General features: G+C 43.3%; 1 protein-coding gene across 2 annotated transcripts in view; it reads right to left on the reverse strand.

Annotated features, from left to right (window-relative positions):
* trappc11 (trafficking protein particle complex subunit 11) overlaps positions 1–27322 on the reverse strand; it is a 37981-nt gene that overhangs the window by 2344 nt on the left and 8315 nt on the right. For both annotated transcript variants that reach the window (XM_037461283.2, XM_037461284.2), the window contains exons 8-28: positions 26057–26153; positions 13981–14114; positions 10223–10364; positions 9270–9363; positions 9025–9104; positions 8518–8596; positions 6418–6472; positions 6002–6147; positions 5373–5434; positions 5108–5240; positions 4873–5003; positions 4025–4150; positions 3746–3939; positions 3469–3617; positions 3154–3275; positions 2584–2703; positions 2386–2451; positions 2136–2292; positions 1842–1953; positions 1095–1186; positions 817–950 (exon numbers count right to left, since the gene is read on the reverse strand). In XM_037461283.2, coding sequence (XP_037317180.2) covers positions 817–950; positions 1095–1186; positions 1842–1953; positions 2136–2292; positions 2386–2451; positions 2584–2703; positions 3154–3275; positions 3469–3617; positions 3746–3939; positions 4025–4150; positions 4873–5003; positions 5108–5240; positions 5373–5434; positions 6002–6147; positions 6418–6472; positions 8518–8596; positions 9025–9104; positions 9270–9363; positions 10223–10364; positions 13981–14114; positions 26057–26153 — 2425 coding nt within the window. The remainder of the gene's footprint in view (positions 1–816; positions 951–1094; positions 1187–1841; positions 1954–2135; positions 2293–2385; positions 2452–2583; positions 2704–3153; positions 3276–3468; positions 3618–3745; positions 3940–4024; positions 4151–4872; positions 5004–5107; positions 5241–5372; positions 5435–6001; positions 6148–6417; positions 6473–8517; positions 8597–9024; positions 9105–9269; positions 9364–10222; positions 10365–13980; positions 14115–26056; positions 26154–27322) is intronic.

Here is a 27322-nt window from a genome sequence, read left to right on the forward strand (position 1 = left end):
CCATAATCATCCAAAATTATATCAAATAAAAGCTTGAAATATCTTACTTTGCTTGTAATGAGTCTATATAATATATTAGTTTCACCTTTTAAGTTGAAGCATATTCAAATTTTTCAAGTTTCACCTGTTAATTCCCATTTTTTAATGCTAAACACAAGGCAGATGTTTGTGTCTCTTACAAAGCATGCCCTTCCCTTCCTTTTCAGTGTCTGGTTTTGGTGAAGGGAGGGGGAGCGTGGAGCATCATTTCTCGCTCTACGCGTATCCTCCTTTTACGGGCTAAGGAAGCTGGTGTGCTCCATCCCACATGGGTCTGCCTCGATCCAATTCATTTTATTTTGTATAGCCCAAACCTCAATTGGCTCTGACACTTCAAACAAGTATAGACAACATTATGATATATACACACTGATGTTTTCACAGCACACACACACGTGTTTCCTTTTATCATGACACCAAGAATTTTAAAGATAAGCCCTTTGGTTTAAAAAATAAGCCAGTTTTAGTGTGTAAATACAATTTCGCAGCAGAGACCTAAAAAACACGTAGTGCAGAAAAGTTCAAAAAGTCGAATGCAAAATGCAGACATAATATAAAATGATATATATATATAAAATGTTCAAACATTATTTATAGCTGATAATTCTTACAACCTTTTTAGGGAAAGTTTTAAATATGTACTTTACCTGCTGTACAGCATTTCCATAGTGGGAAGCTAAAGGCATCAATGCAAGACTTTGTTTTTGGTTTATTTAAGTCTCCACAGATTGAAATGCAACTCCATCACAGCTCATTGAAAAGTGAGCACCGTTATACCTGTTTGAGTCCAGAGAACATGAAGGCATCAGATGGTTCAACGGCCATCTCCACCTCCTGCACCAGAGAGGTCCTGTTCTCTATGTGGTAGCGAACGGAAAGAGACTCTCTGACTCGCCCATATGAAGGTAGCTCTACAGCACAAAAAAGACAAGAATTAAAAAGCCCACAAACTACACAACTGACAATTAGGAAAATTAATGATGAATAGAATAAAAGTATATTGCGTGCAAAGTCACTAAGCATCACTTTGAGATCAAAGAGAAAGCAAGACTAACCAGCATGGATATAAAGAGGGACGGACTCCAGGATGACATGAGGTAGAGTCACTGCAGTTTGGATGAGTGGACTGTTTGCGCTGGCAGACATTCTGCAGGACAGAGTTTGAGAAAAATGAATAAGAAAAATTACAAACTTGATGCAAAAGATTCTCACACAGTATTAAATGGGACATTAATGTTTCTAGTGCACCTTACATGTAATTTTAGATGACTGTTTTATCCAAAGCGACTAACATTGCATTTTCAAACCCATATTTTAACCATCCCTCAGTGGCAGTAATGTGCAGCCGTATCAGAGATACTTCGACATGGGACATGAAGCAGCCAGGGTTCAATGCACCCTCTCTACTCCATGCGCCACCGTCGCCCCTAAAAACAGGTCTATTGAAAAAGCTTGCTGATGGTCTCAGTTACTCATGGAAATTACAGAGAGGCATACATATTAAAGTGTTATTGTGAACCAACTATAAAACAATTTTTACATTTTTAATTGCAATACCAGCAAAGTGATCAAGTGACACCTTCGGATGCAGAAAAAACGACAGCACAGCAAACTGGATGTCTGGGTCACATAGCACACACTGAGGAATGTATTACTGTTATTACTACATTTATGATCAACACTGATCAGAAATCCACATAAAAACGGTGCACAATATTCCCTTCAAGAGCCTCTAGAGCGGATTTCAAGCCACTAATGACTGCTCTCACACTGCCAATGTCTCTTTATGTGTGTGTACATACCTCCTCCATGATATCAGGTACTGTCCTGTAGCTACAGTGTTATTGCTGTTGGCCAGCAGTGGACAGCGAAGACAGAAACACTCACTGGCACACTCATCTGTCTGCAAAACAACTGATCACAAAAATAAACACACACAACACAAACAAACAAATGAAGGAGAATTTCTAGACTTTAAAATATTTGACTGCAAAGAACATTGGGGACACACACACTAACCCTTGATGAATTTACATTTAGCTTTTTGAAGTTTTGAGTGTAAAGACAAAAGAGCATAAGATAAATTAATTAGGTACCTTCCTGCATCTGGGACTGCAGCCGTGGTGTGTTTGTGTTCATTGTCAGCAACTGTAAAGAAGAGGAGGCAAGCAGAAGAGGCCAAGGAGACAATGATAGGACGTCGGTCATCAACAGGAAGGGGATGTCCTCCGCCACCCGGTCCAGTGGCTCAAACTGATGAGAAAATAATGTCAGAAATGTATGAAAGCTAAGATAACTCTGGCACACATGCTTTGTGGATAACCGATCAAAGTACCAACTACAGACCTTGGTGGACACAAACTTGACAGACACCTCAAAAGGGACCACTGTCTCTATAGTAACAGTATCGTCCTGAAAGACAACAAGTGAAGAGTTAAGCAGATAAACATGTCTAGGCATGTATAATGGAAGCATGCAGCAGACAACATAAAGCACTGTGCTAGCTGTCAGTTCTGTGTCTGTAGGTCAGAAGAGCTGCTCTACCTTATGACATTTGCAGACAATCTGACGTCCTTCCACTGTGGTGTCAATGCTGTATGCCACGTGGAACAGGAAGACCCTTGATCCAGTTGACACACACTTCACATACACGCATCTCTCCAACTGCAGACAAACATGCCATACAAAAAGAATGACTTCTCACTGTGGAGAAGGTGAGACGTGTGTATGTATTCGGATCCATTAGTTTCTTTAGAATGTTAAAACTTACTGTGATGTCCTTGGTGGACAAAATGGAAAAATTATGTAATTTCTTACATTAACAATTTCTAATTATACCTTTGAGAACAAAAATGTCCCGTTGGAGCAGGAAAAAGCCAAAAGACAATCAACCAATAATTTAGTTATTTAGTTTAGTTAATAAGTTTATCTTGCATACAAAATGCATCAAACTTGTAGGTTATTTGCAGCAATAATGCAAAATCCACAAAATAAATCCCATTAAGTTAATTGTACAGTCAACCAGTGAGATTTTGCCTTCGAAAATGTGGTTATTATTAACGAAATTACTAACAAAATAAACAATTAGAGACGGGAAAGTGTGTTTGTGTGTACCTTTTCTCCTGGTTTCAGATCTCCCATAGGAACGTCAGGGATCAGAGCAGGTGCAGTGTCATCACAAACCTTTGAGCCAATGAGTGTCACATGCGTGGTCTGGCCTAGATTGGCATCTTGGCCTGTGCGGATCAACCAAAACAAACACAAAATCATAACCTACACATGGTGGTGTTCCATAAATCTGAAATGTAATCTGTTTAACCTCTTAAAGCAAGATTAGTTGCTATACTAGACAGGGGAATTAATATTAACTTCTAATCTTGCTGTGAAAAGCTATAAGGAATGCTTCACCATCTTGACGTTCATGTGTACCTGGTTTCAGGCCAGCTGTCAGTTTGACATTATTTGCCAAGACCTCCTCCTGTGATTGGACAGTGATGTTGATGCAGTACATTTCATTGTTGAGCGCAGGAGGCTGGTGGCTCAGCTGAACAGACATTTTTGGGACTCTGGAGATGACCCTAAACCACGAAATAAAAGACAGAACCACTTGAAGCTTGTGTTGACTTCAGTGTAGATAAGATCTGATTCTACTGACAGATGTTAGGATAACTTATCCAGGGTTTCTGGGGATGTACCAAAGCCTTACATAGTACTGTGCTGCATGGTCACACTGTCCCAATCCATCGCTCGACGGGCCTCCATGCCCCGCCCCCATCGGCGCGATGACCTGCTAGCCTGCAAGGCTTCATGGGTAGAGGCCGCATCTCCACCTGCCCCTCTCCAGCTCAGAAACACACGGCGACCAGTATCACTGCCCAGCATCAACTCAATACCGGTCATCTAAAACGGGTGTAAACAAAACCATATACAGTCAGGGACCATCCGTTTCCCTCCGTCAGACAGACAGATAGACGGGCACACACACCTCAATCTTCTTGCCGACGTCTTCGGTCTTCGCTACAAAGCTGAAATTGTGGCAGTTGGGTTTTCCTGGCAAAAGGCTCATAGTCTCCTGGCCGGCACATTCCACCACACACCACTGATTGTACTCCTGTACACACACATTTAAAGGGGATCATTTGTACATTTTCTATTTTTTAAAAGAGACCTGTGACTAGCATAGTGTTGTAAATGATGTCTAAAACACTTTATCCTGATATGGAGGAGAGTCTGGGACAAACACAAGTCACACAAGTCAAATGTTGTGAGAAATGTATAAACCAATATGCTGTATCATTGCTTTGTCAGTATCTTTCCAGAAAAGTGCTTGGTTTATTCATGTCATCTACGAGTTAGAAATGAAGTAAATAGTTGAAACTGCAAATAATTATGCCACAATACTGCCAAACTTATCCACAGCGGTGCATTACTTTGCTACTGTCCCGGTACTATTCTATACTGTACATTTAAATTGTAAATTGAACATTTTCTGCACTGTGTTATTTGTCTTGTCCATTGTCTCTGCCATGTCAAATTCCTTGTATGTCCGACATACTTTGGCAATAAATGTTCCTGAATCCAGATTCTTGATTCTGCTAGCTGGAAGTGTGCTCACTGTCATCTACTGTAGGTCGACACAGACTATGGATAAATACTTAAAAAAAAATCCCAACTCTCTCTTTAACTATCTCTTTGGATAGAAGCTTCAGCTAAATGACATGTAATTTAACAAAAAAACAATGCTGGAAAAAAAGAGTTTGATCCACTAGTAGATCCAATCATTAAAAAGGTGGTGGAGAAAATAAATGTTTTGTGCTTTGTATTACGTGTTACCTGGTTACTGAGGATGACTGCCAGCTTGTTGAAAGATATAGGGTGAGGACAGTCGGCTCGGAGGAAAACCTGGAGTTGGATGGGCTGATCTACATGGAAACTGGGAGACTGGAACTTGGCCTTACATTGAACTAGAAAGAGAGCGAGAGAGAAGAACTATTATTCTTCATGGTCAAAAATTGAGGAAGGTATATTACTCAGAGAATTATGGACATGAGTGAATTGTATTACTCACTGAATGGGATGTAGTCCTGCACTTCTATAGTGAGGACTTTGGATCCAGCAGACGCCATGCGGTCGTTCCACAGCGACCTGGCCACACCCTCAGAGGACATATCACACTCTGGTTCGGGATCAGGAATGTCATTCTGAAAACGGAAATGTAAAAATTAAATACATTATTGTTTTACGTTTAACTCATACTGGAATAATGTTTAGATGGCTATTTGAATTGCTGAGTGAGCATGTTGTGTAGAGCAGGTTGCTATCCTTCTACTCACCATCAGGACTTTGATGAGATTCTTCTTAATTCTCAACTTTTGTTCGTCAGTGAGCTCTGAAGCTTTAAACGCAAGATGAAGAAACAGTGACCTTTGCAGTCATATCATTTTGGTCTTGTGGTGAAAATGAATGTGTTATTTAATTATAAATCATGGGATGTCAACTTGGGCAACAATCCCAATCAGTGGGCTGAGCCTTTTAGACTTCTGCAGGTAAGGGACAGATATAGTATTTGGCCAACAAGCCTGACACAGAGAACGTTTTTGATATTAACAAATTACACGTTTTACAGGTCCAAGTACTTGTGTGTTATGGTTTATTTTTCTACTTGATTAATTGGTCTCATTTATTTTAGTATCAAGTTCATCTGGTAAACGTCAAAAATAGTGTAGATATTAATACAAACATGATGAATCACCGTTGTCTTAGACAGACATTTCATTGTTATTTAAAAGGTATATTGTTTGACTTAATGCTTTAGTTTTCTGCCATAGACCTCCACTAGTCAACCTCTGATTTGGAAATCTCTTTGAAATAGGCCAGGAATGCAGCTCTATAAGCCAAGATACCGTTTGATTCATGGATTGAAAAGAGGTGTATGACACGTGTATATAGCCTTCTTGCTTACCTCTGCCCAGCAGCTCAATGCAGTATATGATGTAGTCTTTGACACTGGCCATCAGATAAGCACAGCGCAGAGCCGTGGTCAATATGGCGGTCAGGAGGCCCCACCAACGCTCTGTGCGATAGTCGCACATAACATAGTCCAACAGCCTAAACACACACACGCGCAAATACTCATGTCTTGTTTACAAACACAGATTGAGGAAATAATGTCACTCTAACCACAAATGTTAACAATGCTGTTTAGAAGATAGATTTGGTCAATTCAACTCCAATTAGCATCTAGGTTCCACACAGAGACAAATACACAGGTTATTGTAATCACAACTGTTTAATGACCAAGTACAGAAGCGTCACTTCAAGGTTACTCCAATTTGAAAATCAGAAAGTGCAATTGTCTTACTTTGGGTTCAGACTTACTTAAGGGCTTTGATGTAGTCTTTAGCGTGGTAGTATTCCTCTCCCATCTGGACCACTGGGAAGGAGACAGAAGGGAAATAAATATTGTGGATCAAGGCTAAACACAAATAAGTAAAGCATAACCCGTGTGCATCTCTAGGGACACTTGTCATTGGCCATTGCTTTTCTATTTTCTTTTAATGTAATACATTCAGGCATTTTTATGAGGTTCAACCTCAGCTCTAATAATAGGTCAATAATTGAAATCAAATACAAAACATGTGCTCATAGCCATTATTTCTCCATAACCTTTCATGATTGAGGCACATTTTCATTACCATATTCAAGTATTCTAGAATAATTATGTATTAACTATGGCTGGCGGGCAATATGATATATACTTGATAAATCCAAGGGGAGATTTGTGTGCAATAGCAGTAGTACAGTAAATAAAATGCAAAATATACAGAGTAGTCAAATAAAATAGCAGAGAATAACATTTTAAATTAAAGTAAAAGTGAGATCAGAGTATGTAATGTAATAAACTAGAATTTAGCCAGAGGTGTTTTGTTGTACAGTCTTATTGCAGTTGGCAGGAATGTTTTCCTGCATTTGTCCTCATGACAGCACAGCTAGATCAACCTGTTCCTCCGCTGTCCCTGCAGTAGGTGGTGAAGAGGGTGGACCGGGTTATCCAATATGGACAATTGGCACGACACTGAATTGTACTGGAGGTCAGTGGTGTACAAGGTGGACAGGCAGGGCAACAGGGCAGTTCCTTGTGGTGCTCCGATATCACTGACCTTCACATCAGACAACACACGGCCCTGTCGGCCAAATAGTGGTCTGTCCGTGAGGTAGTCAGTGATGCAGGAGATGGTAGACGCGTTAACCCCCACCACCCAGGGATGGACTGGTAATCTGGCATACCCGGCAAATGCCCGGTGGGCCGATGCACTTGGGGGCCAGTCGATAGGACTATACAATCTTTTTTTTATTTTTTTGCTTTCGACCGGCCCATAAAGCAGGGACAGCGGCCCATTGGTTCATTTTCCATACTGACACTGGGCTGGCCCAATCATCTCTTAGCAGGCTCCACCCGTCCCTCTCCATGTTTCAGTCAGGTGCATTCAGTGGCTCAGAGACAGAAAGAAATGTGTGGATTAGGATGGAGAAACAAAAACGTAAGAGCAAGGGGGGTGCGGAGAAATTGCGGGCCAAAAAAATAAATCGAGAGGTTGATGCCTCAACTTAGGACTGGAGCTGTCCCGGCCGGGACAAATCAAAATTGCCCGGCTAATACGGGTTGGTTGGCAACCCTGGCGCACACACACTATCCTCTTGCACCCGCCCTGATTAACACCCTGTTCATGTAGCTACCTGCTTGCTTACCGTTTCAATTACACTCTCCTGCTCACTCTGTCCCTCCTTGACTTCACTGTCAGACTCAGACACCTGCTGCACCTTCTCCTCTGCTGCCTGCGAGCCGCAAGCACCGCTATCGCTATGGCTAGTCACCTCTCCTCATCCATGTGCTATGTTCACCTGCTGTTTATGCAACATGTCGGCAGGTACTGTAGTAGTTTTGACAACTGAAGCCACAGCACTAAGTTGAGGCATCAACCTCTAGATTTTTTTTTTCTAGGAACTCATTGAAAAGTGGAGGTATTTCCGGGGACTGGTCATGGCTACTGCTTGTAATTGTTACCAAAAAATGTTTTTGGGACCCCTGGGTTAAGCCTAGTTTATGCTTCTGCGTTTTCAGAGAAAGGCAAGGACACTCAGGCGCAAGAGCCCCCTTGCGTGCTCCTTGCGTGCACTTGCATCAAAAGCTATGCGAGCTCACGCAGCCCGCAAGGCTGTGATTGGTCTGTCAACTACTCTATTGAACGAGTTGAATAAATTGATACCTGAAAGTATGCAGGACTAGATAAGGGCCAAAAAACCCAAATAGAAATAGAATAAGAAGCAGTACGAAGATTAGTATAACAATACTACAACATTTTATACCTTTAATAACAATGAAATGTAACATTTGTCATTTTAGTTTGGAACCCTCTAATGAACCTGCTGGAGGCATCAACGGACCTGATGATATTAAAAGAGCACATTGATACTCACTGAGGTGACTCTTCATTCGAGGGCATTTGTACTTCTTAAACTGGGCGACAGCATTACTGAGAAGGGCTATTATCAGCTCCTGTTGGAAAAGAGAAAAGCATGTTTCAGTACAGCACTACGATTTTTTAATATGGTGATGAACAAGGATCAATATTTGACAGCAGATGGTGCATTGAAAATATTGCGACTGTGTTTCCTTGTATAAAATAACCGGGGTAACAAATTCTCTACTCAAGTTTAAGCACCTTTGTTTAGAATCTCAAATATTTAGAGTTTGGTGGCATCCAAAAATAGACAATGTTAGATGGCAATTCCAACCATTACACAGAAACTGCACACAATTTCCAAGGGAATACTTTTTTTTTTTAAACCACAACCATTGGAATAACTTGAAAGATCCTGGGATCACATATATGTTTTACTGTTTTTGAGAAGTAGAACTTCTGCCTGAAGCTGTAGAACAATGAAAAGGTGATCTCCAATCTGACCACAGCTGTGAATTCTTACAGAGTGTGGTACATCTCTCTCTTTTATCTGTAGAGCCCAAATCCCTGTCTTTTCCTTTTCTGCATCTGGAGGTTCAATACCTGGAAATACAACAGTAGAGAAATCATGTTTAGACCATGGATGTCTAATAATCTCGGTGAGACTTATTTTTAATCACTAACGGACTAGGTGTCATAGCGCAATGGAAAGAAATGGGTCCAACACTTCTTTCAATTGGACATTTCACAAATTGTATGAGAACATACTCTGATGTCCTTGTCTCCATGGTCTCTGACCATAGAAGTCCAGTCCTCCAGTCTGATTGTCGCCCAGTTCAGAAGGGGGGTATTTTGCTCCAGCCTAGAACCAACCAACCAAACAAATTAAACCATTAACTGTATGTTTTATGGGAAATATATTACATACAAGCTTCATATCAACTTTTGTTAATTCAGATTTGAAGTTGTGAATATTATTGGCTTTCTTATTTGGCAACTTAAGTTATGAAGATTCCATTAGGACAGTCTTAAGAATAACCTCAACCAAAAATTGTGTTTTTCTATTTTTTACAAAAGTCTTCATGTTAAGAACCATGAGAAAAACTATGAACGTCCTCATCAAGGAGATTTTAAAGTTATTGTCTATGATGGCTAGCTATTTGCATGAAGTATAAACCTTATTGTGTTGCCTTTAAGGTACTTCTCTGCTTAATTTTCACAACAAAACAAATTTAATCATATAGCTTATGCACCATACATCCCTTCCAGTTTAACTTCTGGTTTGGCGACACCTGGTCACGTACTTCTGGTTTGTTAATTGGTGGTACAAAGGCCAGAGAGGATTACATGTGCTCGCGAGAGGTCTGCTTGCATCCACAAGGAAGCATCGTAGAGCTGTAAGTATATTGATATTGCACGTTAAAGATTGTCTTCATTAACTATCTTTATTAAGATTTGTCTGTGGTCTTGCTGCGGTTAGATTTGTTTGCAATTGTGTGTAGGCTGATAGCGGCACTTATTTGGATAATATCTTTGCAAATGTGTAATTGTACAATGTCTGATGGTGTATACAATGTCTTATTTGGGACTGCACTCTAACTGTTTTGTCTTTATTTCCAGTTTTCACCAGCTTGTGTTTCAACACTGCAGGAGAACATTAGACTCAATGATTCCCAAAATGGTACTGAGAGAGGTAGTAAAAGCAGCTGTAGCTTCATCACCTGACAAAGCTGCTGAGCCAGTTGTTTTCTGTCCTGGCTGTAACTTGCAGCTTGTTGGTAGTAGAAACCAGGGTTCTGGGTCTGGATGGCTGTCAGACCCAACTTTATGGCTTCATCAAACAGCTCACCAAATGAGTGGAACCTGTGAGGAAACAAGGCACATTTCAATGTAGATGTAGTAAGTATGCAATCATCAGTGCCAATACAACATTATTAACTACAGGGCCATTGTGGGGACATGCTAGAAGAGAGTTTTTGAAATCTAGGTCCCTGATTGATTTGACAAGTTTCTTTCTACACAATTTATTTTGCAATTAGGAAAAGGCTATGTCCCCCCCCCCCTCATGACAGCTTTAAGAGTCTCCCACAGAAGTTCTTATACCCAAGTAAAAGAGAGTTAAACCTCCATACCGGACGGGGTTTCTGTAAGAGATTGAATGATAAATCTAGAATTAGAATTAGAATTAAATCTCGCACTATTGTAGAGTATTCTATATTAGTCACTGAAGGAAGTAGGGTTTTATCAATAAAAAAATAGTCTGAGATAATAGGACTGGTGGGTATGCGAGTAGAAGGAAAAGGTCTCATCAGTGGGATTATGAAACCTCCAGGGACCCACCCATCCAACCTGATCCATGAAGACCAACAGGGTTGTTGCCATTTCAGGGTGGTTTTAAAGTAGGTTTTGATCTGTCCAGACTGGGATGAATTCAGCATTTTTTTTAATCTGAAGTTGTAAATTGTGAGTTTAGCGTGGGAATATTGGAGATCATCTTGTTTATGAAATCTTCATCATCCCAGTTAGGGGCATAGACATTACCAGAATTATGTGTTAAAGAGAGCCCACATTTATACATGATGATGTTTCTTGCCGTAAATTGTACTTTAAGAAGAAGAATGGCCACCACCCTTGATTTGCTATTAAAGTTAGAGAGAAAAGAATCAACTGACCCAGGGTTTTCGTAATCTCAATTGGTTTTATGTTGTTAAGTGAGTTTCTCGTAGGAGGATGATTTCGGCCATACGTTTTTTCTAGGGCTGTCAAAAATAGCGCGTTAACAACGTTAATTAGTTGTTTGTTGTTAATTACGCCAATTTTTTTAACACATTTTACGCATGCACAGTGTGACAAATTATTCAGGTCAGGAAAGTACCTCTTCCTCTAGGGAATGCACTTCATCCTAGACAACACATTACTGCCACCTGTAGGCATATGTCAGGCCGTCAGGTTCTGCAAGTCGTTTGCGCCAGTCCACGCTGAATGTTCGCAGGACAGCTGTTGCATTGTGACGGGATAGGTGGTGCGCTCGAGGGCGGCGTCAATCCCAGAGAGGTTTAGGTCTGCCGCCATCTTAGCTAGCTTTCCAGATTTGCAAGGGGTTGGAAACCTTGTTGTTTGTTATGTTTCAATGTAATTTCATCTAGTTGTCTTACTAGCACGTCTAACAACTTGCTGTGCTGTGAAAAGTCTAACACAAAGCAGGTCTTAAAAGGTAAAATATAAAAAGTTGTCGGGAGCTCCTCCGAATGAGTCTGCTCCCTACATGCTGTAATCGGAAGTCAATTACAGTCCCTTAGACAGCTACAAAATAGCAATATGTATGACAAATAACAATATGTGAAACCGAATATTACCAACATGGTATCATCAGACCACATGTGAGTCAAAGCGTAGCTTGATAACTCCTACGGACGTCCCGTCGCTTCACTCTTAAACATAAATATCAGCATAGTATTCTCCTAGTGATTAATGTCATGTTGTATTGTCAAAGGACCTTTTTCACACACGTAGTCAAGGTATTGAAGACTAAGGCCCTTTCTCAATATGCGTTCTTATGTGGACTTTTGTTCTCATGGACTCGTGAAATGTCATTCAGTCGAAGCTCGAGTTATGTTCCTATTAGATATTAAATACTAGAGATTAGAGATGAGCGAGTACAGCATTATCTGTATCTGTTGAACCATATGAATTATCTGTACCCGTATCTGTACTTGGATTGGGCGGGGCCTAACTCAAAACTGGGCGCGGCTTAACCCGGAAGTATGAAGGATTTAACCCGTAAGTTGTCGGGTTGTCTTGAAATGGGCTGGGCTTTAACCGTTATGCTCTTTTTTAAGCATGCAATTGACCCTTCGCAGGGAGCTTGATTAACAAGTGATAAGACCAATCATACATGAACTTGAAAAACAGTACACTGTACTGACGCATTTCTGCGGTTAAAACAGCATTCCTTCTTAATTCTTATGTTCATTTATGTTTTTCACTCATTATTCTGTATCACTGATGATCATAAGAGAGAGAGGGGAAGTGTGTGTGGCTTAATTTGTAATATTAATATTTAGTTATTTAACACAACTAGTCAACGTCAGACACTGAGTGCGTGAAGAGAGCCAGCATACGGTAAAAAAAACTCTGATGACCGGCAGAGAGAGAGGGAGAGAGAGGGATAGGGAGAGAGAGGGAGAGAGAATAGATCAGTGCGTGAAGTAAAAAAAACTGGTTAGAGCCGACTGAAAAAAAGAAATCTCCGACAGGCAGAGACGCAACGCGAGTCGCATTCTTATGCATGACGTCTTAACAAGCCCCACGTAAACCTGAACTCTACTAGTTAAGAACAACAAACCGAAGTAAAAAAAATAAACCTGAAGCCGAAGAAATCCTTTATATTTACCCACGGACCTGGTGACTGAGGGAGGGAGAGAGGAGTTCTGTGTATGAGTGAGCCGAGCGGGACACAGCAACACAAACAGTATGTGCGTAGGGGAGAGGCGCTGTGACTACCAGCCAATCACAGAATGCAGACACAGACAGCTACCCAATGAGGACTTTCATTCAATCCGAGCACAGATATTGACTCGTATTACTCGTATAATACTCGTACTCGGCAAAAGTGCTTTATCCGTATAAATACCGGATACTCGTTTCAGCCGAGTATCCGGCTCAACTCTATTAAATACTACGTAATCACTAATGATGTGACCTATCTAACTGTAGCTTCCAAGATCACTATCATAGATATTAAATACTATGATTAATCACTAATGATCATGATCATAAAATGGCCCCACAGTCACCAGATCTCAAACCAATAGAGCACCTTTGGGATGTGGTGGAACGGGAGCTTCGTTCCCTGGATGTGCATCCCACTAATCTCCATCAACTGCAAGATGCGATCCTATCAATATGGGCCCACATTTTTAAAGAATGCTTTCAGCACCTTGTTGAATCAATGCCACGTAGAATTAAGGCAGTTCTGAAGGCGTAAGGGGGTCAAACACAGTATTAGTATGGTGTTCCTAATAATCCTTTAGGTGAGTGTATATTCTCGCGGGAACCCAAGTCCGTTCTCGCCGTCTTAGGTATTGAGAAAGGGCCTTAATTAATTGGCTTTTCCATTCCTTTTTACCATTTCTTATAAATTAATACAGTATTTAGTTTTTCCCCTAGGTTTACAGCTTGGAGAGACGGACATCTGGATGAGTGGGGTGGGTGTGCGGACGGACCGAGAAGGGGCTGGCGGTTCGGACGGACACATACGACGCCATGTGTTTGTACATGAAGCGGTGTTTACCCTACCATTGAGGGTGGCAACGGACAGAGAGTGCATCCACCTGCAACGACTACCCCTCCCCCTTCCCGTTGGTCGGCCGGTCCATTCAACCCCCCCCCCCATGGTTGTAAACCCAGGGAAACACTATTGAGGGTTAATCATTTCAAAATGTGTAACAAAAGGTGTGATAAATAGTGTTCATCTTACTGTTTTGACATCCATGCAGCATGCTCAAACGCCAGGTCAGAACTGCCGATCTTCTTCTTGCACAGGTCAATGTGCTTCCTAAACTGGGCGATAGCATCTAGTGGAGTGTTATGCTGGAAACACAGACGACATATCTAAAAGAAAGAAAAAAAACACAGAAGAGAAACATCAAGACATCAAGCTAGAGAAGATAAGAAAAGACAACCCTCTCTTACATCCATAAAAAAGGGCCCAATCCCTGTCAATAGCAGTTCTTTGCTTTGCTCCTATCAGAGATGGGGACTAGAGTTTGAGACTCTGACTCGAGTGGGACTTAAGTCGCACACACAGTGACTTCAGACTTGACTTAAGACTCGTCCTCGAGCTTTGGGACTCGTGAACAATGTTTAATTTTAGGAAACATCTGATGAGCTCGCTATACCCCTCCCTCCGTTACCTGCCTACGTAACACGTACATTAACATATATTGCTGGCTGCGCACGCGCGGCCACACACGAGGACAACATTTTGTTGTCAAAGATGTCAAATGCACCGGCCGCTGCTGTGCCATTCGTCGTGAGCTTTGGGTTCAAAACCTTCCAACAAGACAGCAACAAAAGAACTGTGCAATGCAAAATATGCAAACAAATAAATTTAGTGTTATTATGACTGCTTTATCTATTAGCCTAATAGATAAAGCAGTCATAATAACATAGTACATGCTTTGAATTGCTCATATATAGCTATGCAGTGTTCTAAGCAGCCTGGATGGGTCGCTGTACGTGTGGCAACACACATTATAACCACAAGAGACTTGAGACTGGACTTCACCTCTAGCTCAGAGACTTGAGACTGGACTTCACCTCTAGCTCAGAGACTTGATCTCTAGCTCAGAGACTTGAGACTTGACTTGATCTCTAGCTCAGAGACTTGAGACTTGATCTCTAGCTCAGAGACTTGAGACTTGACTTGATCTCTAGCTCAGAGACTTGAGACTTGACTTGATCTCTAGCTCAGAGACTTGAGACTTGACTTGATCTCTAGCTCAGAGACTTGAGACTTGATCTCTAGCTCAGAGACTTGAGACTTGATCTCTAGCTCAGAGACTTGATCTCTAGCTCAGAGACTTGATCTCTAGCTCAGAGACTTGATCTCTAGCTCAGAGACTTGATCTCTAGCTCAGAGACTTGACCTCTAGCTCAGAGACTTGACCTCTAGCTCAGAGACTTGACCTCTAGCTCAGAGACTTGACCTCTAGCTCAGAGAATTGATCTCTAGCTCAGAGACTTGACCTCTAGCTCAGAGACTTGACCTCTAGCTCAGAGACTTGAGACTTGACCTCTAGCTCAGAGACTTGACTTGGACTCTAGCTCAGAGACTTGACTTGGACTCTAGCTCAGTGACTTGTGAGCATATCTGGCTCCTATGCATGCAAATCATCATATCATGCAGGTGGGACCACCCTCCTTCCCCCCAGACATGCAAGGGTTCCTGCTATGTGATCTCTTCCGGGTGCTAACTGGAGGTGGGAGAGAGGGGGAGTGGCTCGGGGAACAGTGCCAGGTGAAAACAATAATCAGCTGTTGGTGATTGTGTGTGTGTGTGTGTGTGTGCTCTCCGGCATTTAAGTAATGACGAGCGAGGAGAGAGCGGGCGACGAGTGAGCTGGACGCCGGAGTGGTTTCGCCTTGAAACAAACAAAATAAAACTGATTACCCTACCCGACCCTGGCCTCAAGTCCCTGTGTCCGGAGCCCGAACGACCCACGTTACGTACAGTGGCGCCCAACTCGGCGGATGACGGACGATGGGCAGCAGGGGATGCCGACGCGATCCAACGCGAGCAAGCAGAGGCGAACCGTCAGTTCATGGGGATGCTCCAGGCCCAGGTGGGGAGACAGGCCCAGGCATTGGAGCAATTGGCGGCGCGGTCGGGACTCGCGCCACCACCACCGGGGCCGACAGCACTAGTGAGCCCGACCCTCCACCGCATGACGGGGGAGGACAACGCCCAGTCGTTCTTGGAGGCACTTGGGGGGGGGGGGCAGGTGCGTCCTCAGGTAGACAAGACAGCGGCAATTGCAGCCTGCCCGCGCCCCAAGACGAAAAAGGAGGTGAGGCGGTTTTTGGGGCTGGCGGGTTACTACAGACGGTTCATCGCCGGGTTTGCGGACCTCACCAGCCCCTTGACCGACCTGACCCGGAAAGGTGCGTCAGATCCGGTCCAGTGGTCGGAGCAGTGCCAGCGGGCGTTTGAGAAGGTAAAACAGACTCTCTGTGGGGAGCCGCTCCTCCACACACCTAACTTTTCTCTCCCGTTTGTGCTGCAGACCGACGCGTCGGACAGAGGGCTGGGGGCCGTTTTGTCCCAGGAGGTCGAGGGGGTCGACCGCCCGGTGGTCTACATCAGCCGGAAACTGTCGGAGAGGGAGGCCAGGTACAGCACGGTGGAGAAGGAGTGCCTGGCCATCCGGTGGGCTCCCTGCGTTACTACCTCCTGGGACGCTCATTCACCCTCTGTTCGGACCACGCCCCGCTCCAATGGCTCCACCGCATGAAGGATACTAACGCTCGGATCACTCGGTGGTATCTGGCCATGCAGCCTTTTAACTTCAAGGTAGTCCATAGGCCGGGGACGCAGATGGTCGTGGCGGACTTCCTCTCCCGCCCTCTGGAGGGAGGGGGGGGGGGGGAGTAAGCTAGGCCGGACGGATCCCCGGCCTAAGTCGGGCGGTGGGGGTATGTGGTGGCGGGCGTGGTTTCAGCCCGGCTGCAGGTGGGAGAGAGGGGGAGTGGCTCGGGGAAGAGTGCCAGGTGAAAACAATAATCAGCTGTTGGTGATTGTGTGTGTGTGTGCTCTCCGGCATTTAAGTAATGACGAGCGAGGAGAGAGCGGGCGACGAGTGAGCTGGACGCCGGAGTGGTTTCGCCTTGAAACAAACAAAATAAAACTGATTACCCTACCCGACCCTGGCCTCAAGTCCCTGTGTCCGGAGCCCGAACGACCCACGTTACGTACAGTGGCGCCCAACTCGGCGGATGACGGACGAAGGGCAGCAGGGGATGCCGACCCAACCGGCGCTCGCACTGGCGCAGATGATTGGGGAGCTGGCGGGGATCCAACGCGAGCAAGCAGAGGCGACCCGTCAGTTCATGGGGATGCTCCAGGCCCAGGTGGGGAGACAGGCCCAGGCATTGGAGCAATTGGCGGCGCGGTCGGGACTCGCGCCACCACCACCGGGGCCGACAGCACTAGTGAGCCCGACCCTCCACCGCATGACGGGGGAGGACGTCGCCCAGTCGTTCTTGGAGGCACTTGGGGGGGGGGCAGGAACGTCCTCAGGTAGACAAGACAGCGGCAATTGCAGCCTGGGGGGGGGGAGTAAGCTAGGCCGGACGGCTCCCCGGCCTAAGTCGGGCGGTGGGGGTATGTGGTGGCGGGCGTGGTTTCAGCCCGGCTGCAGGTGGGAGAGAGGGGGAGTGGCTCGGGGAACAGTGCCAGGTGAAAACCATGACAATCAGCTGGGGATAATCATGTGTGTGTGTGCTCTCCCCATTATAACAGTGAGGCGGGGGCGAGCGAAGGACGGGCACAAACGAGCGAGCAGGACGCCGGCAACCTTGTTTCCAGCGTCGTTCCTACCGAACCCGACACTGCACACCGTACAAGGGGCTTTTAATTCATTCAGTGAGAGTTCGGTGCAGCCTCTCGCATGGCAACACTTTCACATACTTTTGAGGGGATGGGGTTTAATGTAGTGGTTGCTCCACAAACTTGCGCTGTGGTTTGGTTCAGGGCGAGTAGGCAATGGGTGTTCATCCTACAATGCTAATCCTGGGAAAAAACCTGGCTGGTTATGGGGTGTGGGCAAAATTAAACCAAGTCAATTGACCAAACCATTATGCTGGCTACTCTGGCTCCAAATTCCAGTGATTTGTCTGCCATTAGAAAATCTTATGGTAGTAACTAAACGGTTTACAGTAATGTGGGTTAAAGCACAAAATATCCAGCTGCCTATTTACTGCACAGCTTTACTGCAAAATCTGTAGTCAAAGTACTGACGCAGTTTATTTCCATCTTTGGAATTCCAAAAGAAAAAAAAAAATTTCACCTTACACTGTTGGTGCAAGCAGCTGCGGCTGAAACATAAGCTAGATTCTGCATTTGAACTAGGACTGGGCGATATATCGGTATAAACGAATATATCGATATATTTTTTAATGGGATATGAAATTAGACAATTTTGCATACATCGATATACTATATTTCAATTTGCGCTCTGCAAGGGACGGACACTTCAACAAACATGGAGGAAGCAACAACGTCTGCGCAGCGTGCGGAGGAGGAATTGGTTCGTTAAAAAAAAGCAGTGGCTCAGTAATTTGGAGATGGTTCGGATTTGAAGTATCCGATGAGCAACAAAACAACGTTATATGTAGGGAGTGCCATAAACAGTTATACAGCTATACAAAGAGTGTGTGAAACTGCGCGCTGAAGAAGCCGCATGCCAGAAACAACCCGAACAAGCTCCATCCCCGAAACAAGCTCACTGCAAACCTCATTTTCCCGCAGTGTGCCCTATGAAGAGAAAAGTGACAAGTGGTGTACTATAACGAAAGCGGTGTCCTATCAGATTGCTAAAGATATGGTCCCTGTTGCAACTGTTGAACAAGTCGGATTCAAAATGCTCCTGAAAACGATTGACCCGAGATATGAGCTTCCCAGTCACAACTACTTTGCAAGAGAAGCACTGCCCAAAATGTATACTGAAGTCAGGCAGAGCCTTGCTTTCTTTTTTTTTTAAATGCTTTCCTTGTTTTTCTTTATGTGCCTGTCTGCATATTTGTGTTTAATACTGCTGTTTTGGCCAAGTCTCCGTTGAAAAATTGATTGTTAAATAGATTAATAAAAGACAAAACCTAAAGTGCTAAAAGTAAAATAACTTATAACACAGAATGGTAGATTTCTGAACCATATTTATTAGGTTATTGGATAAGAATAGGGCTGCAACAACGAATCGATGAAATCGATTAAAATCGATCATTAAAAGCGTTAGCAACGAATTTCATTATCGATTCGTTGTGTCGCGCGACTATTATCTTTGAGTATTAAAAGAAAGTTGCGCGCGCCGCGCAGAGCTGAGAAAAAAAAAAGTTGAGTGCTCGCGCAGCAGAACAGAGAAGAAGAAAAGCTCAGCCCAGCAGAGCGTTGCTAAGAAAAATAAAAGAGCAGAGCTGAGGTAAAGGAAAGACCATCGGAGAGACCCGTAATACCGTTCAGAAACATGCGGAGGCAGAGAAACCAATGCGACCTAAATCCTCCCAGGTATTTCACACTGAAATGGGGGGTGCGGGTCCTAGCGGGCAACGGGGGGGGGGGGGGGGGGGGGGAGGGTGCTGCGGTTGTCTTTGCAGCACCAGTAGTTTTACGTTCTAATCGCCGCGCTCGACTTCAAGGTGTAACCTTTATTATTGTTCGGTCTGAAACAGCGCGCCCAGTGACGGGTGGTGCAGCAATATTGATGTCCGGGTGGAAATCAGGAGAAAGGTCGGTCCGGGATATTTTCGGGAGGGGCTTTGAAATTCGGGAGGGTTGACATGTCTGATTGTAAGATATGCAAAAGCGATATGGCCTGGCACGGGAGCACCACGGCGATGATTCATGATTTTGTGCCTAATATATTTAATTTGGCGGCTGTAAAGCAGAGGTGGGAACAAGTCACTGTTATGCAAGTCACAAGCAAGTCTCAAGTCATTGCCCTCGAGTCCCGAGTCAAGTCGAATCAAAGACGAAGCAAGTCCCAAGTCGAGTCACAAGTCAAAGCCAACAAGTCTCAAGTCGAGTCACAAGTCGTACCATTTTAGTTTAGAGTCATTTCGAGTCCTTTTATTATAGTGGGGACGGGGAACCCTGGGTGATGGTGCGCTGCCTCACAGACCTAGACTACGAAGGGAAGGGTAATGGTGGATCGACTGTGACTGTGTTATAGTACTGTAACGCTCACCTCAATGCTGCAGCGTAAATAAGGAGGCGATGACTGGCTTGCAACTCCGGTGCATTTATTTATATAAAACAACTCAACTTCGGTCACTGTTGGCCGTCACCACGCCGAACGAACACTGCCGCATACACGGCCCCCCAAAACTCGGGTTGTCTCGCGTAACTACAGCTGGTAACAGAGCATAACGTGAACACATGCAACATCTGCATAACTGATTAACTAATAACTTTAACTCTGCTCATTACACTACTTTAAAACGGACATAATGTTGGCGAGGATTTCCATCGGAGTCTGAATCCGGGTTCAAAAATCCCGATTTTTGTAACCATGAACGAGCTGTCTCGTTGATACGGTCAAATGGACTGCAGCGATTGGATGTCGTGCAGGCAGCGTGCGCTCTCTGCATACAGGTGGCGCACATTTCTTTGACAGATGCAGATAAACAGAGCGGCGCGGTGGTGTGAAAATGTTTACCCCCAGTTTTCATGGGAAGTAGCAAGTCTTCTCGAGTCAAAAGGCTCGAGTCCAAGTCAAGTCACGAGTCATCGGTGTTGAAGTCCAAGTCGAGTTGCAAGTCTTTGTACGTTTTGTTGAGTCGAGTCTCAAGTCATCAAATTCATGACTCGAGTCTGACTCGAGTCCAAGTCACATGACTCGAGTCCACACCTCTGCTGTAAAGTATACATCATGCGATGTGTGTATGTTTTTTGTGTTAGTCCATTTTATTTGCTTACTTAGGGATGTTCAAGGAGCAATCTGTGCAAAACATATTTAGAAAGTGCACAGTCAGTTCTATTTTTCAATAAAGGGTTGGAAATTAATGTTTTTACATTTTTTATTTTTTTATCCGATTCATCGATTAATCGAACAAATAATCGACAGATGAATCGATTATTAAAATAATCGTTAGTTGCAGCTCTAGATAAAAATTAGTGATGCATTGATGTGTTTAGCACTTTTATGTCACAGCTGGTAGGTGAGGTAATTATGACTTTAAAATGCTGGGTTAGCCTGTTGATATCATCAACGTAAGATAAAAAGTCATATTTGGCTTTGACCAAAATATACCGGGATATGACTTTTGGTCTTTATCGCCCAGCCCTAATTTGAACATACTCTAAATTTATAAACAAACAACAAACAAACGAGACACGAAACAGCACCACCATCCCCCCCCCTGAATCCACTGATAAGTTAAATTTCTCTTAGACAAACCTTCCTAGAGCTAGATGAATACCAACACCAAGCACTCAAACCATAATCACTTTTCTATCAGAAATGACCATACCATTTGTTTTCAACAAAAGAATGCATCATTCTAAAAGCTAAGCAGATGTGTGTGTCTCTTCCTTTTCAGGGTCTGATTTCATGGTGGCAGGGCTCTACGCTAATATTTTCCCCAAGGAAAATGCACAAAAATTTAGGAGCGCAGTGCTTTTTTAGGGTTAGGGTTATATGGCGTTGAAATCGTGGCAGTTGTAGTCACCGTAGCCGGTTCGCTAAGGTTGTTCTCATCTTCTGATAGCTCTAAATCTTGTGAAGAAACTTCTTTCACTTTAGTTTGTATCTTCCAAAATCCCCCTCACTTGATTCCTCTTTCTCTTCATCTTTTTGCTTAAAATACAATTTGTGGCTGCCCGTATCCAGTTCAAAACATTGGTACTGACGTACCATGCTGTGAATGGATCGGGACCAGTCTACATCCAGGACATGGTGAAACCCTACATCCCAACCCGCATACTCCGATCTGCATCGGCCAAGCGGCTTGTTCCTCCCTCACTGAGAGAAAAGCACTCGGCGAGATCGCGACTCTTCGCTGTCCTGGCTCCCAGATGGTGGAATGAGCTCTCCGATGACATCAGGACCTCTACATCTTCCGTCGAAAACTCAAGACACACCTTTTTAGACTCTACCTTGACTAAAACACTAGCAAACCGTAGCACTAACAAATGATAGCACTTAAATTGTACTTATAATGGCACTTTTCTATAACATGTTTTGAAACTGCTTATTTGATGAAAAATGTACTTTCTTGTTACTTGTTCTTCTGAGTTTGTATCTCTATGTGGAAATGCACTTATTGCTTTGGATAAAAGCATCAGCTAAAGGACATGTAATGTAATAATTTGTCTTCATTTTTATGCTCACTTAAAATCCAGCAGTTCCCACTCATTCCCTCACTATTTCAGTGATCGGCCCATTGCAGAGCCATACAAAAAGGGAGTTGCGACACTTCCACACTTTTTTATATGGTTCTGGCCCACTGCTGGCAAATCATCGCTCTCATTTGCATAAAGTTAAGCGTGTCATCATGCTACGTTCAGATTGTGCAGTCGCGACCCCGTCACTTGCTTTCCATTATAATATACACTCACCGGCCACTTTATTAGGTACCCCATGCTAGTAACGGGTTGGACCCCCTTTTGCCTTCAGAACTGCCTCAATTCTTCGTGGCATAGATTCAACAAGGTGCTGGAAGCATTCCTCAGGGAGTTTGGTCCATATTGACATGATGGCATCACACAGTTGCTGCAGATTTGTCGGCTGCACATCCATGATGCGAATCTCCCGTTCCACCACATCCCAAAGATGCTCTATTGGATTGAGATCTGGTGATTGTGGAGGCCATTTGAGTACAGCGAACTCATTGTCATGTTCAAGAAACCAGTCTGAGATGATTCCAGCTTTATGACATGGCGCATTATCCTGCTGAAAGTAGCCATCAGAAGTTGGGTACATTGTGGTCATAAAGGGATGGACATGGTCAGCAACAATACTCAGGTAGGCTGTGGCGTTGCAACGATGCTCAATTGGTACCAAGGGGCCCAAAGAGTGCCAAGAAAATATTCCCCACACCATGACACCACCACCACCAGCCTGAACCGTTGATACAAGGCAGGATGGATCCATGCTTTCATGTTGTAGACGCCAAATTCTGACCCTACCATCCGAATGTCGCAGCAGAAATCAAGACTCATCAGACCAGGCAACGTTTTTCCAATCTTCTATGAGCTTGTGCAAATTGTAGCCTCAGTTTCCTGTTCTTAGCTGAAAGGAGTGGCACCCGGTGTGGTCTTCTGCTGCTGTAGCCCATCTGCCTCAAAGTTCGACGTACTGTGCGTTCAGAGATGCTCTTATGCCCACCTTGGTTGTAACGGGTGGTTATTTGAGTCACTGTTGCCCTTCTATCAGCTCGAACCAGTCTGGCCATTCTCCTCTGACCTCTGGCATCAACAAGGCATTTCCGCCCACAGAACTGCCGCTCACTGGATGTTTTTTCTTTTTCGGACCATTCTCTGTAAACCCTAGAGATGGTTGTGCGTGAAAATCCCAGTAGATTAGCAGTTTCTGAAATACTCAGACCAGCCCTTCTGGCACCAACAATCATGCCACGTTCAAAGTCACTCAAATCACCTTTCTTCCCCATACTGATGCTCGGTTTGAACTGCAGGAGATTGTCTTGACAATGTCTACATGCCTAAATGCACTGAGTTGCCGCCATGTGATTGGCTGCTTAGAAATGAAGTGTTAACGAGCAGTTGGACAGGTGTACCTAATAAAGTGGCCGGTGAGTGTATACTTATAATACCAGTTATTTATGGAGACATACCACATACACATTAAAGCATTTACTTGGAATAGGATTCACAAGTACACATAAAATAGCACACAAACAAATATTTTGTTAGACTGCGTCCGGTCGCTTACTTCAGATGTAGCATTGAACATTTAACGTCAGCATACCAACACACCATACCCGTCAGACCTTTTGTATCTATGAAAATAACTATTATACACAAAACAAAAGTGGGTACTATGGAAGTAAATCTGTGTCATCGGGTTTTGAAAGAAAATGCTGATTGAATTTCTAGCACTGAATATTTATGCATTGAAATCATGTATCAGAATTTTTCAACGTTAAAATACTGCAAAAAGTTCAACCGCAAATTAAAGCTGTGAGCAGCATTGGACGGGTCCTCACTACTTCTTGCACGTCGGGGCACTGGGCGAACGGTTACAAATGCGGCCGAGGACGCCCGAGGCCGTCGGACAAAGCGTTCGCAAGTCAGTGGACGCTAACCGTGTGGAGCAACGCCAGGAATGCCGCTTTGCAAACTTTATCTTTGACATTATCATGGTCTTAAGCCTTTATGTCAACATATAAGTAGGAGCTTCTGATGAAAATAACTTTTGGTCTTTTATCTACTATTAAAAAATTAAAGCCTCTCAGAATACCATACATGACCCAACTTCCTTCGAAATCTTTTAAAAGGTGTTTTTTTTAAATAGCGCCCTACGCATATAGTTTAATATTTCTTCCGGCAAAATGCAATTTTTAGAGCCTGAGGTGTCAGGATCACACTGCGCTATAAGAATCTGGTTTAATCCCTGGGAGGAGTTCGGTCTTTTACAACTGTAAGAAATCATGAAAATAGGCCAAAAACAGGCCAAAAAGGCACATTTTCAAACATTAATTACAGCGCCCCCTATTCTTCAAAAAATATGGAAATATTAGTGTGTGTTTAGGGCTTCAATGTTTACACATGCTATAATTTTGGTGAGGGCAGGCCAAGTCATGTGGAAGTTAAAAATCTGCCAGTTTAAGCCACACCCCTTGCGAAGTTAATTAGCCCATATCTCATCAAAACAATGAGTTATCAGCACCATTCTGATATATCAAGGGCACATTGACCCAATAATGATCCACCGACAGTTTCGTGACAATCAAACTTGGCGTTTCAGAGAAATTGCCAAAAATGTGTTTTTCACTAAATTCTAAATGGCGGAAAATCTAGTAAGGTGCATTTGCATACCATGGTTGACTTTTTTGTAGAGCATGTCCAAGAGCACCTGTGTGCAAACTTTCAAGTTGATGGGACATCGGGGGCGGCAACTTGCCTGGTGTGGTCTTTTTTAAATTTCTAAAGGGCGCTATAGAGACATTTCATTATAAACAAAAAAATTATCAAATTTTTAACAGTCCGGATATCCATGCCAAATTTAACAACTTTTTGAATATGATAAAGGCCCCGAAAAGGCCCGCGGTTTGTGAGAGTAATAATAATAATAATAATTCCTTGAAATACAATAGGTTCCTCTACGACTAGTCGTAGCGAGGACCCTAATAATTCAACGTTAAAATATTCAACCGCAAAAAATTTGACCACAACATCCGGGACCTCAAGGAAGAGCAATCGATTCTAGATTCAAGATCAGGAGTGTGCGTCAAGCAAAAGGAGCGAGCACCCAATACAACTTGGGCTTGTTGGCAGCTTGGTGACCGGATTGTAGCCATGTCCAATAATACCGGGGCTTTAACTCTTCTTTATGCCATCAGTGTGGTTTGTGTCTGTAAGATTCAGTACTAGACAGCTGACATTTGTACATTAACAGACTGTATTGGACATGAACTAAGCGGAAGTTAAACAAGAACGTACAGCCGGTCAGAATACGCTTCTTCTAGTTTTGAATTAATTTAATGATGCTGAGATCCTTCGACAAGCTGTTAGGAGTGATTGGCGGAGTTTTGAAACCAGAATTATTATTTTTCAAGTTCGCACATACCTATTTTTAGGCGCAAATGCAAGTGAAATACTGGCATTGTAGAGCCCTGGGGAGGAGGGTAGACTTTTGCACTCCAACAATGACCTCACCTTGATCTTGAATTGTTGCGGTGTTATGGTTGGTACTATAATGTGGTCAGATTAATGATAGTAACCCTATAATGTTGTATTTGTCAGCCTTGGAGTGGCTCTAGTAGATAATAAATACTTCTTTATTAGGTGCCAGCTAATTTGTCTTGTGTTCCCATTCTTGAAATGGTGAGACAGTAAATACTCAGACTTTTCAAATGACCAGAAAACAATAAAAATAATACACACCGCCAATTTTAATCATCAGTTAGGAAGCCTAATGAGCTGAATCCTATTTTGGCAGTCCAATCCCTGCATGTTTTTTGCATTGTCAATGTACACACAGCGGCTCAGCATCTTTGTACACTTCTAGCTTTCAAGCATGGCACAACTCTGAGATAAATCGTCAAAGGCGTGTGATCAAACCACTTTCACTACTACAAACAAAAAGATGCAAATGTACCTTATAGTTGATGAATCCTCCCATCGTTTTGATCTCCAACGTGTTGGTTTCGTGGGCCCTGAGCTCATGAACAAGACTGTATGCAGTCCTGTAGTACCTATGGAAACAAAGAAAATAAGAATAATAAGCGCTCACGTGACAAGAGTTTGACAAATCAGGGAGGACATGTCAGGGCCCTGTTCCTTTGTACGTGGTTCCGCTGAGTTGATCAAGTTATCCAGCTCAAATTAACGAGATGATTGACATCAGGCTATCATGGTTCCCCAAAGGTGGATCCGCGCTCACACTGATGATGATGAATGCATATGAGGAAATAATGTGTTTTTAAATCATTTCTGTCAGATGAATTGAACGTATTCTACATCTTTTATGTTGTTCATTCTGTATGTCCATTGCAGTCCACCCATACCAGGGGGAGGATCCTCCTGTCTCTATAGGTTTCTTCCCTTTATTCTTCCCATCGAGGGTTTTTTCCATTGCTTGTGGAGTTTTCCTGCGCCGATGTAAGGGTTTCTGGACAGAAGCTGTCACACGTTAACAGACTGTGAGGACCTAAGTCAAATTTGCAATATTGTTCTATACAAAATTAAATTAAATGAATCATATAATGGCAAAAACTCAAAAACTGACACCGCTCCCCTGAGAGACCTACAGGCCCGACAAAGTATCGCACACAAGTTAACGTTAAATGCGTAAGTGTTGGGAAAATGTATAGGCTCATTTTAAGTGCCTCATCACTGTAATAAATCAGATTATATTTCTTGTGCCTGCTGGCAGGAGGTTCCATGGAATGCATCGTCATCCAATGAAAAAAATGATCAACTCTTTCAAAATAAAGATAAAAACAAGCCCAAAAATATAATTGATAGTTATGAATAGTTGAGGTTATATATACTGTATCAGCTTTATATGTATATATATATATATATATATATATATATATATGCATGTGTAGATGACCATATAGAGCTAGGAGTTTTATTATGTGTGTGTGAATTTGTGTCTGAGCGAATCAATATATCATTCATAATCAGACATTTGATCAATTGAAGCAGTGAAATCCAGAAGTTTATTAAATAAACCAACAGAACTACAAAGAGCATGACCTGCAGCGGCTTTCCAGATGTTCTCTGCATCGCAACACTGTACAGTGTGTGAGACATGAGTGTGTCAGAACGTATAAGAAGCAATCAAGTAGTGTCGGCAGGTGTGGGCGTGATTGTTGACAAACTTATCCATTTCCGACTGTCCACCCACTTGAGTTTT

Source organism: Pungitius pungitius, chromosome 2 (assembly GCF_949316345.1).
Source record: "Pungitius pungitius chromosome 2, fPunPun2.1, whole genome shotgun sequence".
NCBI lineage: Eukaryota > Metazoa > Chordata > Actinopteri > Perciformes > Gasterosteidae > Pungitius > Pungitius pungitius.